Source organism: Bicyclus anynana, chromosome 22, assembly GCF_947172395.1.
Source record: "Bicyclus anynana chromosome 22, ilBicAnyn1.1, whole genome shotgun sequence".
Taxonomy (NCBI): Eukaryota; Metazoa; Arthropoda; class Insecta; order Lepidoptera; family Nymphalidae; genus Bicyclus; species Bicyclus anynana.
Window position 1 is genome coordinate 7191827 of NC_069104.1, and position 19203 is coordinate 7211029.

General features: G+C 37.3%; 1 protein-coding gene across 1 annotated transcript in view; it reads right to left on the minus strand.

Annotated features, from left to right (window-relative positions):
- Positions 1–3084: 3084 nt before the first annotated feature.
- Positions 3085–19203, minus strand: part of LOC112044325 (uncharacterized) — a 60674-nt gene continuing 44555 nt past the window's right edge. Inside the window, exons 2-6 of the mRNA XM_024080142.2 lie at positions 13824–13948; positions 7926–7975; positions 6244–6436; positions 4695–4934; positions 3085–4214 (exon numbers count right to left, since the gene is read on the minus strand). Coding sequence (XP_023935910.2) covers positions 3171–4214; positions 4695–4934; positions 6244–6436; positions 7926–7975; positions 13824–13948 — 1652 coding nt within the window. The 3' untranslated portion in view covers positions 3085–3170. The remainder of the gene's footprint in view (positions 4215–4694; positions 4935–6243; positions 6437–7925; positions 7976–13823; positions 13949–19203) is intronic.

Consider the following 19203-nt stretch of genomic DNA (forward strand, 5'->3'; position numbering starts at 1 on the left):
TTAATTTGCTTTCCGTTGATATTTTTCTGCCTTCTAAAAGCTTCCATTTCCTTTTTTAATTTGCAAATTTTCATTATTTTGCTTTTAATTTATTTTATCTACATAGTGGGATTCAAAGAAGTAAAAGCCTTTTATACAGCGCATTTGATGTTTTAATTAAATTAAAAGTAGGATTTTTCTATACGGTTGGTAGAAAGGTAATACAGCCATTACGTAATTGGGTTCCATTAGGAAGTTCTTACTGCAATGCCGTTATTATTTAAAACTAATATGTCAGTTAATATCAAACCATAGTATACTATTGGTATGGTTCCCGTTCCCATTAGATACAGATCCCATTAGATGCCTATGACACTCATAAATAACGTGGTTTTCTAGTGGTAAAAAAAAATCACAATCGGGTCAGCAGATCTGGATCTACAGAACCCCCTTTATTATGTTAGATTAACTTCCTTCCTATTTACAATACCATAAAGTTCATCTCTTTATAATATTAGTATAGAAGAAGTATAGATTAAATTATGGTTATTTATGTGCTACTTAAATAGTGTAGGGGCAAGAAGTGACCCCTGTACGCACCCGAATTTATTTCCCATATAACAAAAGTTTTTAAAGTTTTTTAGCTTATAATACTTGTTAATAGCGGGGCCCGCGACTTCGTTAGTATTTTTCACATAACCCGAGGGAATTATGGATTTTTCGGGATAAAAAGTACCCTTTAAGTTCCTCTTTTATCTAGTGAAAGTCCCAATTAAGTTCAACCGTTCCAGAGATTATCCCGGACAACAACAAAAAATTAAAAAAAAAAAACATACACTAGAATTGTAAACCTCCTCCTTTTTTTGAAGTCGGTTAAAAAGAACGTTTGTGTTTTAGTCTATAATAAATATGAAACATATAAACCGAGTCAATAGGAATGTTATTTCTTTTGATTTTCTTTCAGGTTGTTAGGCGCGTGTCAATGTTATGGTTCATATAGAAAATATGGTATCATGTTTCTATTTTCCGGTACAAGGACATTCCGCATTCAAAGGAGCATATTCATTTTCTCCTGCTAATGTACGTTGTGCGTATCAAATTACACGACTCTCAGCAGAAAGGAAACTTATTAGTTGTTATATCCATCATATATTTACTATAAAGATAACAAATAACGATAGCCTAGTAATTTCAAACATCTACACAATAGTAAGAACACTAGCAAACCTAGTAATTTCAAACATCTACACAATAGAAAGAACACTAGTAAACCTAGTAATTTCAAACATCTACACAATAGTAAGAACACTAGCAAACCTAGTAATTTCAAACATCTACACAATAGAAAGAACACTAGTAAACCTAGTAATTTCAAACATCTACACAATAGTAAGAACACTAGCAAACCTAGTAATTTCAAACATCTACACAATAGTAAGAACACTAGCAAACCTAGTAATTTCAAACATCTACACAATAGTAAGAACACAAGCAAACCTAGTAATTTAAAACATCTACACAATAGTAAGAACACTAGCAAACCTAGTAATTTCAAACATCTACATAATACGAAAAACCAGCAAACTTGATAGCATCAATAACTTAACCAAAATAGCTCAAATAGGAACCGGATCGTGGTTTGATCCTCGCCTGCTTGGGTATTATCGTACTCACTCCCTTCTTCCTATCGTTTTTTCCGAGTAGTTAGAGGGAAACGGTAATATTTTTCATATTAAAAAAAATGGTCAATTCTCTCTCTTTAAAAAAAAAATATTTTGTTGTGAGAAATTCGTCGATAGTTGGCCAGACTGTCACTCACCCTAAAGCCAAATTATTAGTCAGTGGTTTGCGGTTTGAGGTTCGTATATCGTACAAATAGCGGTTTAGTTGTTTGGTATTTTGCTATGGATTATAAGTTTGCGTGTTTAAATCATAGAGTGGACCGAAAATAAGTTTATTTAACTTATAAGTTTGCCTGTACCTATACCACAGAATACATATTATGTACCTAAGTCGCCTGTCCCGGTACTTATATAGTATTTATAATAACAATCATATGATTAGAAATCTCAGTTAGAAATTGTCGCTCCAATTTTGCAAATCTTATCTCAAAATATCAATTGCAAACTTCTCAAAATTTTGGAATTTTGGTGCACTTAATTACAATGCTCTTAACTCGTTAGATTGACGTAATAGTCAATACCTGACCTTACCTTACCTTACCTTAAATCCTCAAATCTATTTAAAAACCATCCACGATCGGAGGAACTAGTGTTATATCTATACTAGAAGTATACAACTCGGAGATCTTTTTGTACTTTACTAGTAAAAAAATGTACTTTAAAAAAGTAAATATTAATTTCATTCAGAAGATATTGTCATTTGAATAGCGGCTTCAAATCCACGGATTCCGGATTTAACTCAACCATCAGATATAAACCTAATTTGCCGACCTTTTTACAAGTCTACTTCAATTATCGTTTCCCTCGGTATAATTTAATATTGAAGATTTCTCTGATCTTATATTGAAGATTTTCTCCGATAAATCTTCATAGGAAATAATTTTGTTTTTTTTTACCTCGATATACCCAATCACAAGTGACAGGATATCTTTTTACACTATATTTCATGTAAAAACATTTGATCACTGTAGATAATACACAATTATATATTACGCATAATTTATTTTTCATTTACATGACATGATTTGCTACAAACACAGAGAGAGTTGTCTAAATGCCTGTAAATACCTAATCCTTTTAGTTTCTCATAATATAAATTACCTAAGCTATGTCACACTCCTGATCTTTAACCTTTATTCATATAAAAGTATTCCATTCTTCCCTCTTGAAATATGACAAATTTAAAAATCATCGTTAGGATTTTAGCATACTTGATACCTACGAAAGAAGTCACGCGGCTAAAACCTGCGGCTAAAAAACTAAAATTGACAGCGCCTTACACAAATGACAGTAACGCAATAACACAGGCAAGCAAAGCGCCATTAAGACATTAGCGCCACGTCTACGAGACTTGTTTCGTGGCGCGGAGTATACTGCAGTTCTACTCAATGACTTGATTTAAATATTTGTCGCAAATAAAACATTTATTGTTTTTTAATTTTATGTATTATCAAATTTAATGTCTATAAAGTTAAACCTAACACTATGTACATATCGTTGTTCTGTTGCTCATGGTGCATCATCTCCTCTCAAAGGAAGATATTGATGGCGTCTGCTGTAAAGTCTACGTTGTTGAACTGCTATGGGTTCAGAGGAAGCTCTTGATTGAGCCACTTGAGTACCAGCTTGAGTTACAGGTATAGGTGTCACCGAATACCCAGCGGCTACTAAAGCTGCGAATTCCTCAGGCGTATACGCTTTGCTATTTTTGGGAGGAGGCAAATGTGATCTTTGTTCCTCAACACTTTGAGTGTGTTGTTCCACATTCACTTGATCTGTACTAGCCTGCTCTATTCTGTAAGGTTCTCTTAAAGGCTGCTCTAATCTTGGAACTTGTTCATATCTTACGACTGGTCTTGCTACTTTTTTGGGTACAATATTTTTGCTAACATAAATAGACGAAAGCGGTGTTTTTACTGTGTCAAAACTTCTTGCTTGTTCCATCGGTCTAAGTGTTGCAGCTGGTAGTTCATATCTAGCTCTCTGATCGTTAGTTCTGTACACAGGACGTAAATAGTACTGATCATTGAGCTGCACCGGTCGCTGGACTGAAGATAAGCCTTCGTGAATGCTCTGTTCAGTTGGAACCACTCGCACTTTTTCTGGTTCGGGGAATCTTTTTAGGTATGTGACTGGCCTTTCGTTGGATAAAACTCGAGCTTCTTGTCTTACTGGTTGAGGTCTAGGTGTGTCGATTAATCGGTACTGTTTCGGTGAAGCTTCTTGCTGGTATTGAATCCTGTAGTTATACTGTGGATTGAGCTGTTGCAGTTTTGGCGCAGGTACAACTTTTAGACCTTGGGATTCTGGCCTTTCATATAAGGGTTGTTGAACTGCCGCTTGAGCTTGCTGGATTGGGACATAGCGTAGAGTCTGAGGTACTCTCTGGTTTTGTGGTATCGGCCGGAATTGAAGAGGCTGATGCTGTTGTTGTACGTTAGTGGTCTCTATCAGGTATTGCTGAGGAGCTGATGTTGGCGTTGGGGCTGTTTGAACTTTGGAACGGAGTTTCAGTGGCTTTTTTGATGGTTTGGGTACGTATGGAACGTCCACCTGAAATTGTAAAAAAATTTGTTTGTTTCATTATGTATAAACAATGTTGGGTTAGTGACAGCATATTTAATACTCCAGAATCTGAGGAACTGTTATACAATTGATTACTACCAATCTAATTGTCCGTGAGTAGCTTCATCGTGAAGCGTTTCATTAAGATGAAGCTGCTTCATCTTCATGATGCCTTGAGACACAAATATTAAACAGATTTGTATGATTAATTTAAATTACCTCATATCTTAATCCATTTTTGATCTTTCGCTTTTATAACAGATATAATATCACAGCGAAACAATGAAAACATGACAACAGATATCTCGTATTATCGATGTTTTTCTTTTTGAGGATACCTCATAAACTTACGTACTATAAAAGCAGTCAGTCAGTTCAGGAAATTCAGCAGTCTAAGAAGAGTTTCGTCACCTAACATCAACTAAGATCGCGTTTTTCTAAATAAAAAAAAATATTAATGTAACGTACCGGCTGGTATTGACTAGCAACACTTTGTGCTTGTTGAGGTGCTTGTTGTGTGAAGGTCTGTGGGCGAGTGTCCTCTTGTCTTATTTGATGTCCGAGGAGGGCTAGGAGCTCCTGGTCCAGACCCTCAGAGGAACTTGCTCCAGTATCACTCACAGAGAGCGCCGCTCCTACTGAGGCCTCCCCGCCGTAGGATGAATAATGCGGCCGTGCGATTACGGTGTGGGACGGTTGAAGAGCGAACTGTAATTTAATAAAAGTAGTTTATAATTTCTGTTTTGCATTATGTAGTTAGTAGTTATGTAATTTAAGACATAAAAAAGTTTATGAGTTCTAGCAGACTCAGAAGTGATTACAAAAATAAGAAAACTAATGTCGAACAAAGGTCACAACATTTGTTAGGGCAACTTAATAACCAAATCAAACCGTAACTAAAATAAGACCCTAGAATGGCAGAGAATGACCTTGAGTGAAGTCACGCACTTGTGACGTTGTGTGTAGGGTTAAAGGTGCCTTTGACTGTTATCAAACACTCCCCCTTTCCACTCGAGTCACTCCCCCGCCTATCTCAAGTAACCCATAAAGAATTACACAACAAGAGATGTGGACGTCTTGAACGCCACGAGCACACTGAAGCACGTTGCAACGCGGCGATAACATGAGAATTATGAATTTGCCAAAACTAAGTTATTTGCATAAGTGTGGAGAATAAAATCAACCGAGAAAATATGAAGCAAATAAAAATCAATCAAAAAAGTGCTAGCTTTATCTACGGAACCCTACACTGCGCGCGGCCCGATACGCACTTGGATGGTTTTTTATCCTAGTCAACAGTACAAAAGTTTCTGGTAAGTATCATCATACAATTATTTTGTCAACAAGACTTGACTGAACCTACTGGACAAATATTTTAGTAGGTACAGTTTTGTAGGTGTTTTCTTTTGGCTTTTTTCTTAAAAATGAGTGGGATGAACTTAACTTCAGCCGTAATGATGTAGGGCAGGGTTTCTCAAAGTGGGGTACGCGAACCCCTTGACGGCAGGAGGACCGCGACAAGATTTACGTAATAGTGGCTTGATAACTGATACCGAGTCAGAATTAAGGTTAAAATTGTCCAAAATTACTCCTAACATTGAATCCATTTGCGACAAAAAACAAGGACACATTATTATGGTATTTTATGTGTTACCTTTTATTCAAATAAAAACCTACTAATAAGGGGTTCGCTGTCACTTGGAAATTTTACCCGAAAGTTTGAGAAACCCGGATGTAGGGTAGGTACTGACCATTGAATAGAGTATTAAGAATGTATGTACGAGTATTAGAGTAAATAACTGGAATTTTATTATTTCTCATGTTGTTATGTTTACTCAATAATTGTAGGGGGTAATCTCTGGATCTACTGAACCGATTTTGAAAATTCTGTTACTACTAGAAAGACACATTCTTTGTGATTGTCATAGGCATTGTTAAGCCCCGTAGTCTTACAGAAACGAGAAATGCGGGTGAAACCGCAGGGTGCCGGCTAGTTAATTAATAGTTAATTAGTTACCTGTCTACTGACTTGCGGCTCCAAATAGTAGACCTGTTGCAGATTCTGCCTATGTTCTTGTTGAGGGTTGGTGTACAGCTGCTGCAGTTGTTGGCTGCTTCCAAGCGGCGCTTTTCTCTCCGGTTGCAGCTCTAGAAGCTCTTGAACGTTGAGGGAGTATACCTGCCCTGGTCGATACTCTTCGGATCCCCCTCTGGAAATTGCAAGTTTAAATTCATCAAAATTAACTTTAACTTGAGTTTTTTCTTATATGAACTAGCCGACGAAAATATATATACATATATAGAAACATATGTACTCTGCTAAGATGTCTGACATCCTTAGCAGAGTAAATATTTTTCTAACTCGAATACTTAATCATTTAGATAGGAAGTTACTTTATTTTGTCCGGTCAAATCGCTAAAACTTAACCGTTTAACGTAATTTAACGTTCCTTTATAATACTGCGTAGAAACCGTTACAATGGGGATGATGACTAGGTTTGAATATATTGATTTTTATGATACATTCGGGTAAATAAGGTCAATGTTAACTAATTTATACATAAAAAGCAAAGATTGTCCGGATATTTGCAAAATAAATAAGATTATAAAATTTCAAAATCTATTAATTTTTATCGTAATTATATGAAAATTCATACACTTTTAGCTTCCTTACATTAAATGTGACATTTTTCAATAAATGAACTATAAACATAAACGCACAAAGATATTAGTAATTTTGTTTGAACGCCCATACAAACCTAACGATCCGCGAGCCAACGACGTCACTAAATCGTGCTATTTTGTATGGAGCGTTTTTCAGGGATCCGCGGCAGCGCCGCAAATCTGACTCTTTAAATCCTTGTAGCTCCGAAAGTAATGATCGCAGATACCCTGTTTTACCCTTTTACAAAATTGCTTTACTATTAGTATACTCTTAATTTATATACAATTTAAAAAACTGTCATCATCCCTATTATGGGTACCTAATGGACAATAAAAAATAATGTTTTTATATTTCAACAGTGAACATGACATCGATATTTTCATCGATAATAAATTTTGCACAACTCGCTCGTTCGTGGTACATAATAGACATTTATTATTCAATTAAACATAGAACCGATACAATTAATTACCAGTAATTTGCCGTCAATTATGGATTAACTTCGAGTTATTGTAAAAATGGATCATTTTCTAACGGAAACATATTCTTAACACGACGGAAAATCAATCGTGTAGTTCTTAATAGTTGATACAGTATCACGCTATTTTGTTTCGGTTCGGTTGTTAGAGAAAGGTTCGCTTATTCCATGAGTGAAATTAATTGATGTTTCCCACACAAATTCCTTTTTTGTTTCAACAGTGGCTAACTTGCTGATCAGTGGCGCTAACATGCTACCAATGAGATAATCTCGTCGAGAGAAATAGACAAATTTCAAACAATGGCGGTGCAGAAGGGTAATTAATTATAGTTATGTTTTAATTTTCAAAATATCAATTGCTTTTTTTTCGAATATCTAAACCGCCCTTTTTAATTCTTTGCAAACTACATTTTTAGCAGTCACGATAAACAAATTATGTCTCTTTTCTTATTTTTAGCGATTCTGAAAAACTAGAAGAATAGAAATGTGGAAAATATCTCTTAAGTAGGTGTTGGAAGAACTTAAGTTCTACCTTTGTTAAAGTTTTATTCTTTACCTTTGTCCTTTGTCATCTTCTTGGTTTTCTTCAACAGGAGCGACTTGTTCCTGAAAAATAAATGAAAATTTATACAATATATATTAAATTCATCTTCAGGAACATCGTTCCTTATCAAACCAAATTCGGTTCACTGCTGAGCTCGAGTCTCCTCTCAGAATGAGAGCGGTAAGGCCAAATATTCCACCACGCCGGCCCAATGCGGAATGGCAGACTTTACACACGCAGAGAATTAAGAAAATTGTCTGTTATGCAGGTTTCCTCACGATGATTTCCTTCACCGTTTTTTTTTATTGAGAAAGAACACAATAAGGAACTTAAGCTTACTTATCCTAATAACTATACAAATCATGCCCACGTGGAATGGTGGCAAGAATACTGGCTGCATTTCCGCGCTGGACAGCCAGGCTGATCCTTTGCGCAAAAAATGAGCCAGCCCTCCTGTCATCAGTTGAGGCAATTAGCTGCGGTGAAATTATTATAAATTTCCTCACCGTTACAGACACGTGATATTTTATTTCTTAAAATGCATCCAACTGATAATTTGGAGGTGCATGACCGGGCTCGAATCTATGCTCTACGAATGCAGAGGTCATAACCATTGGGCTATCACGGAATTGGTCAGAGAATAAGTAAAGGAATTTAACAAGTTATATATAAGTATATTCGCGATTAACAGCATTCCCCTTAAGAGCGCTTTACAAAATTTCCGTCAATTGTACAAAAATTGTCGTAGTCGCAAATTAACGAGTACATGTCCCAACACGGTAATTACGTGTAACAGCCTCGCCAGTGAAAGGGAGGAAAACATCGTGGACATTTGGAAATAGAGGCGGCACTCGTTTCCGTTGCGAAGTAAACAAAGGTATCATTTCTATTATTATTTAATCAGAGGCAATTTGTTTGTTTGCAATCAAGTCTTCCTGTGCTCTAGTTCTTAATAAGCGTGAAGTAAACACGCTACAGCCGTGATAGCCCGGTGGATATGACCCCTGTCTCCGATTCCGGAGAGCGTAGGTTCGAATCTGGTCCACGTCTAACTTTTTAGCAATGTGCATAGTGACAAAGTTGATTTTGAGAAATCTACACTAATATAATATTATAAAGCTGAAGAGTTTGTTTGTTTGTGTGTTTGTTTGATTAATTGAACGCGTTTTTCACAGGAACTACTGGTCCGATTTGAAAAGTTCTTTAAGGCTATATTTTATCCCCGTATTCCTACGGGAACGAGAACCACGAGGGTGAAACCGCGCGGCGTCAGCTAGTTAAATATCCTCCTGAAAAAGTATATAATTTTTTGCGCGATATCCTTCCTTACACAGATCTATGCTTATAATTGACTAGCTGACGCGGTTTCACCCGCATAGTTCTCGTTCCCGTAGGAATACGGAGATAGTATATAACTTATAGCATTTCTCGATAAATAGGCTATCTAACACTGAAAGAATTTTACAAATCGGACCAGTAGTTCCTGAGATTAGCACGTTCAATCAAACAAACAAACAAACTTTTCATCTTTATAATATTATTATAGATTTGTCAGCTAGCTTAACCCAAGAAATTTACAAAAATTACCAAAAAAATAATAGAACAAAAATATTTCCGTGTTTCTTACTGTTCCCAAACCTCCCCTAGAACTAAACATGAAAAATCTCAAATCAGTCAACTCTCTTGAGAAATTTCGTTAGACTAACGAACTTATTTAGGTATATTTGTAATTTTCAAAATATGCATTGTTCAAAGATTCACTACGGAACCTTCATCGACCCATACAAGTACTCAGATACCCATAAGCACTTTTATTTAACCTAGTTTCTCTGCGACAGTTTTAAACAGTCATTATTGTAGTTAAGTACTTGGTACTCGTCGACAATTGCCAGTTAAGAGTTTGAGCGATTAGATATACGGGGCCACCGTCCAAATGGTTTTGGATTCCTCGACAAACAAAGACTTTCACTAACGAATGACACTCTCCATTTAATAACCGAAGAAATCAAGTAACAAATAACTGGTAATGGCTGTTCCGATTTAAGGAAAATTTGGCATGCCTGCCCCCCTAGCCTAGTGGCTTGTCGATTCTCTTTCTACGATCGCTAACGCTTCGAAAACTAGACAAATAATGGGAATGACAGATCTTGATCACGTGACCTGTCGATAGCTAATGTCATTTCCATACATCTTTTTAGTTTTCGAAGCGTTAACGATCATAGCAAAGAGAATAGGGGGCTGCTTTATTACAGTGGTATATATGAAATAAGTAGTGACCCTAAAAAAGTTTAAATTTTCTTCCTAAGCCCCGCGTTTTTTTATCCTTTACAAGTTATCTGTTGACTACAATTTCACCTGATAGTAAGTGATGATGTAATCTAATATGAAAGCGGGCTAACTTATTAGGATGAGGATGAAAATCCACACTCCTTTCGGTTTCTACACGACACCGTACCGGAACGCTAAATCGCTTGGCGGTAAGTCTTTGTCGGTAGGGTGGTAGGTAACTAGCCACGGCCGAAGCCTCCCACCAGCTAGACCTGGACCAATTAAGAAGACCTCAATCGGCCAAGCCGAGGATCGAACCCAGGACCTCCGTCATTAAATCCACCGCGCATACCACTGCGCCACGGAGGCCGTCGAATTTACGCATAGATGGATGTTAGTATCTTACTTTGATGTGCCTAATATGTCTTCCTTACTTTGTTGGCGATAGGTAGTTATACCTATAAGTAAGAATATATCCGATAGTTAGCTTTGTGCGAACGGTCAAAGGAGCCGTGTTGTAATCTAGGCCACAGTGAAAGGGATAGGACAAAATGTACGGCGACATTTGCAATTCACCGGTAAGACGGTAACAGACTGAAAATAGGTAACAGAATGGTAACTGAATAGTAACAGAATGGTAACTGAATAGTAACAGAATGGTAACAGAATGGTGACAATTGTTTATGTAATATAGGCTACCGCCTTCGTAACGATCTTTTATCCATTTTGGGCCTTTGTTATTTCGGAATACATTTGTATTTAAATTAACATTTTATTTACTACTAGCGGACGCCCGCGACTTCGTCCGAGTGGAAATGTACACTTTCAAGCCCTATTTCACCACTTTATGCACACCACTCATCACTTAAAAAAAAATACGAAGTATAATGTAATTTTTGTATTAATTTATATTTCGTATTTTTTATGTAAAAGTGAAGGACTTTCCATACAAACTTTCAACCCCTTTCTCATTTTATTTTCGCAATAAAAGTATCCTTTAAGTTTGGATTTACAAGACGGAGGTCCTGGGTTCGATCCCCGGCTGGGCCGATTGAGATTTTCTTAATTGGTCCAGGTCTGGCTAGTGGGAGGCTTTGGCCGTAGCTAGTTACCACTCTACCGGCAAAGACGTACCGACAAGCGATTTAGCGTTCCGGTACGATGCCGTGTAGAAACCGAAAGGAGTGTGGATTTTCATCCTCCTCCTAACAAGTTAGCCCGCTTCCATCTAAGATTGCATCATCACTTACCATCAGGTGAGATTTTAGTCAAGGGCTATCTTGTAAAGAATAAAAAAAAAACCTTTATCGTATTATGGTCTTAAACTGTGCCAAATTTCATTTGAATTTATTCAGTAGTTTCAGCGTGATACCCGAATAACAAAAAAACACGGACAAGACATCCTATCTTGGCCTTGTAGTTTGTCATTAAAAAGGCTGGTTATGGAGCCGAGCTGTCCTTCGAATCCTTTGTGAAAATGCATTATTCATTTTTAATTGATTATATCTGGAACTTCCGATTAGATACATTCACGGGGTTGTGTTATTTAATTTTTTGATTAATTATTTTAATTGAAATTAGAAGATTTTTCATAACAGGTAGGTACAAAGAAATGGTTTTAATTACGTTACGCAAGTCAAAATTAATTACAAAATGATTGCAAAGTCACGCTCATTTACTATACAAACAATATTAAGTTAGTTAGAATTAAATGTACACGGATCCCTCTCACTGATAAGCTGATGCATGTTAGTAGAACTAAAGCATTTAGCTAATGATCTTAAAATGGAAATGAGCAATTTATTACCAAAAGAGTTACTCGGTGCCATAGACTTATAAACTGGCAGATGGTATCTCCCTGTCAAACAACTTGGCGGCCTCCGTGGCGCAAGTATATGTGCGATGTGTATGTGACAGGACGGGGATCCTCGGGTGAGCCGCATAAGGTTTTCTGGCTTCGACCGTGTCTAGTTACCACCCTACTGGCAAAAACGTACCATCTAACAATTTAGCGTTCCGGTACGATGTCGTGTAGAAACCGAAATAACAAATAAGCCCGCTTCCATCTTAGATTGCATCATCGGGTACCATAAGGTGAGATTGTAGTCAAGGGCTAACTTGTAAATAATAAATAGCGCCAAGTATCTATGGGTGGGTATGAAATGTGTTGCCAGTTATAGGAATTTTGTGGCAGTCTCTCTTCATATTATGTGCACCTGTGTGTGCGTGTCAGCGTGTACGTGTTATACGAAGTGACAGAATGGCTGCACGTCACTGTTTAGATCAGAACACGGTGTCTGGACTTCTTATTACGTCTATGGTCGGTGCGCGTCTATTTCTCAGACTTGTTTTTGATTACAGATTTAAATGAGGAGTATTTTATATGGAAATCTTATTTAAAGGAGTTGATGAATACTTACTTAACTAATAATATCTGGGTGATCGAGCTCAGCTCGGAGTATTTTTTTAAATATTATTTTAGACTGGCGGACGTCCGCAACTTCGTCTGCGTGAATTTCAGTTTTTCACAAATCTCTACGTTGCTCAGTATACTCTTCTATCTTCCAGTGAAGGTCTCACTAAAATCGGTGCAGTGGGCCCAGAGATTAGCCCGAAACAAATACTGAGATTCAAATGTTTTCTCAAACATGTCTTTTTTTCCAAACAACGTCTAGACTATAGATTCGATTCGAGTAGATAAACATTGAAAGTATAGGTAATTTATATCGCAAGAAAAACAACAAAGGGTATAACTTCAAAACAACGCCTAGACTATACTCGAGTGAGTAGATGAAAAGAAACATTGAAGTTAGGTAATTTCATCAGAAGAAAAACAACAATAGACCACAGGCCCGTGGCAAAAATTTATGGGTCACTTAAACCAGCGGGCCTATTATGTTTCTCGGTGTACCATTCAATTAATGAGTCACTGGTTTTTCATCGTATTTTCGTTTTTACTTATTTTAACGAAATAACCTTGATTACACCATCTTACATCAAATCGTAATGATTTTTTGGTTTCTACGATCATCTAATATGATTATTTCAACGGAATTACGTAAATAGTAGGTTTCGTTAAAATAACGTTACTATCGGTTACTACCACGACTGTATAATTTTAGTTTCCAGTTTTCAGTTAAAATGAATTTAAAAATCAATTTAAAAAAGACCGTGGCGCAGTATTTTTGTATGGCGCTACGTGTTTTCTTATTATTATGATATTATCATTAGACAGTATAAAATGAAGTTTTTTCCACTGTATGTTGGCTTAGATCTTTTAAACTATCGTCAGGTACAGTTGTAAGAAGCCACAGCCAGTTGTGCCTTATAGATCAGTGGAAAGAAATATAGACAAAATTACGTCAAGTGGCGTCGGAGTAGTGTATTTTTCTGGGATAAAAAGCCTATACGTTGTTCAGTAACCTCTTCTATCTTGCAGTGAAGGTCTCACTAAAAGCGGAAGTCCCATCTCTTTAGTAGCAACGCAATGTAAGAGGTAGCAGTACTTCCGGCTGCGGCGCCATTTGACATTTTGTCTTTATCTCTTCACAAGATTATCTTACTGGTCGTATTGGTGGTTCAAACGACCCATATTTTTTTGCCACGGGCATGTAGCCTATATAACTATGTAAATAAGCGTACCTGTTTTCTTGCCGTTCTATAAACAAGCTGTGGAGTGCCTTCCTCAGTCTGTCTTTTATCCTTTTGAGTTTCCACCGCCTGGCTGGGTTTGTTCACGTCTTCAGAGCGAGCGCAGAGGGCGAGCGCTGGAACAATCGAAAGATGTTTATTATTCTTATGTCCTTGAGCTTTTACGACTAGTGGTTTGTATTATCTTGTAAATATGGTCAAAGAAATTTGACACTATAGACTTGTTACGTGCCTACAATATCACCACAAAATGTAAGCTGAATTTAGCTACTCCACTGATAGAAAAATGCGTTTATTTCGAAATTGTGCCACACATTACAATATCTCCAGGTACACCAGGACATCCAGGACAATATCCTGCGATGTCTAGCTTAACCCAGAAAAGCTTTTGTTCGTCTCAGTTTTGACGCGCTAGTGACATATCTCTATTATAAAATCTTTGGTTAAGGTATGGCTATGATGCGTTCCTTTTTTAAATGAACTGAAAAAAGTTCTTCTTTGGTTGCTTTGTTACTTTTTAATTTTGATCTAACAGTCATAGACCAGGCGCTGTAAGGTATTGAATATGCGTAATCCGAAGACCGCATTTTGTTTACAGTTTTGAACTCAGAAAATCATGCAGATTACGATTCTGCATATTGCCAGGACATTTGTTGGTCCATTTTTTTTGTTATACCAATAGGCAGAAAACTGTTTTGTTCTGTATTCAATGGTCAATGACTATTAGCTTAACTACTCAATTCTGAGAGGAAACTCGTGCTCAGCAGTGAGCCGAATATGGGTTTTTAGTGATGATTTTGATGGAAGTGAAGGTTCAATACAAAAAATTAGTAAGATAATCTGATTTAATAATATTTTCTTATTTGTTCAAATGATATATACCTCGGTGTAGGACTAAGTTACGAAGATCATTAGTTTGTTTATATCGACACAGTAGTCAAAGGTTTAAAGTTCAACAAAACCAGTTGAAGCCTAACCTTAGGCATTTGAGACAGACCGAGAAACCTTATATTTTATAGCCTTCATGCACTTTAATAGAAAACAAGTACTGTTATAAGTAAGTAAATATTTAAATTATGTCTTCAAAGCAAGTGTGAATAGGCATAGAGGCAGAGATGTTCGTAAGCATTTTGAAGGTTGCCCTAAATTGGTTCCCAAAGTGGTCCAGGTTGACCCTCAAGGGTCTACGGGAGACTCAACAGGAGTCTACGTTGTCGTAACAAAAAAATAGGGGTCCACCGGAACCGATACATTTTGAAAGTGGTCTATAAGAAAATCTAGTTTGGGAACCTCTGCCCTAGACGAATGCTCCAATAAATTAAGTGCTCATACTTAACTGGAGGTACTCAATAGCATGAAAGTTTTATCCTCTATCTAGTACGCCCGAGTAAATGCCAAAATCCTTCATCAATCTACCAGTAGATCTGAATTTATTTACATTGAATTGCTAAGTTGAGCATTCGGTAAGGCGGAAGATTTTTATCGCTTACAATATTAATGATACTCGTTTACAGGTAGAAAGATACTGCATAGGGCACTATTATCTGTAAATAATTCATACGGTAATACTCTTAATAACATCCACACTAAAAATAAATAAAAAAATAAAAATAGCTTTATTTCCTTACAATTACAGACATTTTTTTGAAAATTATTATTAAGATTTACAAGTTTTATAGATTGTTAGTGGGCTAGTTGATATTATCTAATTTTTTATATTATGTTAGCAATGTTAATTTTTCATTTTATTATTCTTTTTTGTAAGGACTGCATAAAGCAGTGAAAGCCTCCTCCAATTGTAGCTATTGTATTCTGTCTCTGGCTGTTCGTTGCCATGTTTTACCTGCAACCCTGACTATATCGTCACTCCACCTTCTTAATGGTCTACCCCGTTTGCGTTTTGAGTCTCGTGGGTACCAGTTTGTAACAATGTGGGACCATCTATCGTCTGATGTTCTTTGTATGTGGCCTGGCCATTTCCATTTAAGGCGGAGAACATGTCGAGCAGCATCTTTAGCTTGGGTTCTTTTCCTGATGACTTCGTGTTTAACTCTGTCCCTTAATTTTAGTTTCAAAATCATCATCCACACTACCTCCCTGTAAAATTTGCTAGTTAAAAAGCTTTGAGGTTTTCTTAATTGATCCAGTTCTAGCTGGTGTGAGGCTTCGGCCGTGGTTAGTTACCACCCTACCTGCAAAGACGTACTGCCAAGTGATTTATCATTCCGGTACGATTTCGTGTAGAAATAGGGATATTCACTTATAGATTTCCTATATGTGAATATCTTCCTCCTAACAAGTTAGCCCGCTTCCATCTTAGATTGCATCATCACTTACCATCAGGTGAGATTGTAGTCAAAGTCTGTCTCCAATAAGTGGACTTGTCAAAACCTTGAAGTAATAGAAAATACTCCGTAACATCCTGTAGATAGTTTAAACTAATTATTGAGGTATAATATTATTTTTAAGGTAGTATATTATAATAGTAATCCACTCCTTTCCAAAATAAGCGGTTAAAGATGACCTTTGGGTTTAAAAGCGAGTATTTCGCACTTAAAAGAGATTGGACAGCGGTTAATAGAGTTAGGAGTGCTACATGGAATGCTAATGACGCGTTTCCTGAGACCAAGGCTATGTAGTTTTATCAAAGCGAACCACCGAACAATATTTACCCAAGCTTTTACGAATGCTTTCAAAATTTTAGTGGCATAATCATATACTTGTATCTAAATTGAACACAAAAAAAACTACTCTACAGATGTAATATTTAAGTTATCATCATCAACCGATATTCGGCTCACTACTAAGCACAAGTCTCCTCTCAGAATGAGAGGGGTTAGGCCAATAGTCCACCATGCTGGCCCAATGCAGATTGGCAGACTTCACGCAAGGAATTAAAAAAATTCTTTGGTATGCAGGTTTGCTTTGGTGTTTTTTTGAGACACGTGATATTTAATTTCTTAATTTGCACACAACTGAAAAGTTGGAGGTGCATGCTCCGGACCGGATTCGAATCCACACCCTCTGGAACCCTAGACTCTACCACCGGCTAGGATGATAGGCATCATAAAACACCGGAAATGAAAAACAAGCAAACTGGCGATCGCAGTATTAGTCAATGAAGTTGAAATGTAAAACATACTTATATCAAACAAGCTCAGTTAGCCACTGAGTTACTTAATCGCGATCGTTATCTGCAATGTCAGATACGCAACATTTTCTTCGCTCCCACCGTACGCAATAATTATAATATTACCTAACGTTAAATGCCAAAACAACAGCTAACTAGACGGATATAAACAAAAGGCACCTCATGTACTAGGCGACCACTACTACGACCAGTTGCCCAATGACCAACGGTCTTATTAAGTATCTATATATACCATTCAAACAGTGAGTCACTACATAGATTTTATTCGTATTTATCGTTTTCGTGATCATTTAACATAGTTAGTTCTAATAAATAATCTTGACTATAGCTTAGCAAATTTGTTCGTAATCGTAACACTCCCGATGGCCCGCACGGGACGGGAGGGGGGTAGCGATGCCCCGCAAGCACGGCGTCATACCCACGCAGTCCTTCTCTCTGCCCCGCGCGTTCGATTTCATACACGCGCAGTCCTTCCCCCTGTCGCCCGCATATTATGCAAGTGTCATCAAAGACCCCAGCTATGCACCATTTTACATCAAGTAGCAATGCTGTTTTGTTTAAACAATCATCTAACATGAATAATTCAACAAAATTACGTAAATATCAGTTTTGTGTTAAAATAACGTTAATACTTGCCACTTCCACTAATATACCAATGTAACTTTACATAAATGACGATAATTTTGTACATTCGTAGAAATGTTAGAAATTTGCAAAAACGAAAATACGATGAAAAACGATGTAGTGACTGACTATATGAATAGTACACCGAGATACATAATAACCCTGCAGAACTGAAGAAACAATTAATAAACACCGTGCACTTAGTCGCTTTACGTATAGTTTGCTATTCCGTAGAGCGCTTGCGCACTAGTTGTATGACGGTGAATGTGGCCTGGCAAGCCAGTGTTACGTGGTGGATGGATGATGGATGGAAACAATCACAACCAATCGGCCACTTCACAATCGGCCGTGGTCGTGGTTGCGTAGTTTTTGCGACCACGGCTAACAACTATTTGTAGTCACAGCCGTCTAGTGCGTGAGGTGCCTTACGTTCAGTAAACATTTGATGAAGTGCGTACTGTCAGACGTCAGTACCAGATAAGTAAATGAATTACTGTGGGAGGATGTTTATTTTATGCCTACTGAATACATTTACTGCGGTAAATACTAACTATACTTACTATTTAAGTTGGCATTCAGTATTCCAATAGACTATAGCTAAATTTTGAACAGTGCGTGTTGCCAGTGATGACCTATGGTTCCGAGACTTGGTCGCTAACTATGTGTCTCATAAAAAGGCTCAGAGTCACACAGCGGGCGATAGAACGAGCTATGTTAGGAGTATCTCTGCTTGATCGAATCAGAAATGAGGAGATCCGCAGAAGAAGCAAAGTCACCGACATAGCTCAACGAGTTGCGAAGTTGAAGTGGCAATGGGCGGGGCACATGGTACGAAGAGCCGATGGACGTTGGTATCCCAAAGTGCTGGAATGGCGACCCCGCACTAGTAAGCACAGTGTTAACCTACCTCCCACCAGGTGGACTGACGACATCAAGCGAGTCGCAGGGATTCGCTGGATGCAGATGCCTCAGTATCGTGATGTTTGGAAGTCGCTACAAAAGGCCTATGTCCTGCAGTGGGCGTCCATCGGCTGATATGATGATGATGATGATGATAGCTAAGGATTCATTAATATGTTGATGTGTACAACGATATTTTCTGTATTTCTGTATTCTCAACTGATTTGTAGTAAAAAAAATATTAACTCCGGGTTATTACGTGTTCTCATGAAAAGAAAACATAGAAGCAATTGAGAGCGATGAGACTGAAAGGCCGGGGAATTGAGTTTACTGATTGCGCGACGGAAAGTAATCCAATTATGAAGTCATAACTGTATTCACTGTCCCGGAGCAGTTTTAATGCACTTTATTTGCTTGCAACCTTTACGTTAGCTGGGTGCATCACTTATTGCGAAGTTGAGGAGGCAATCTAGAATGACATTTTAATACATACATCACGACGGACGTAAATAGACGACCTTTGCGTTTTATCCATTAACTACGGGACACCCTGTATATAAGTATATATAGTTTTTACACTTCCTGAGCACACAACTCGACATTGTAGACAATATGTAGTAATATTTGCTTAAATAACTTTCGTTGTTTAATAAGCGACTAAATGAAATTAATACAATTAATCACATTTGTCCGCCT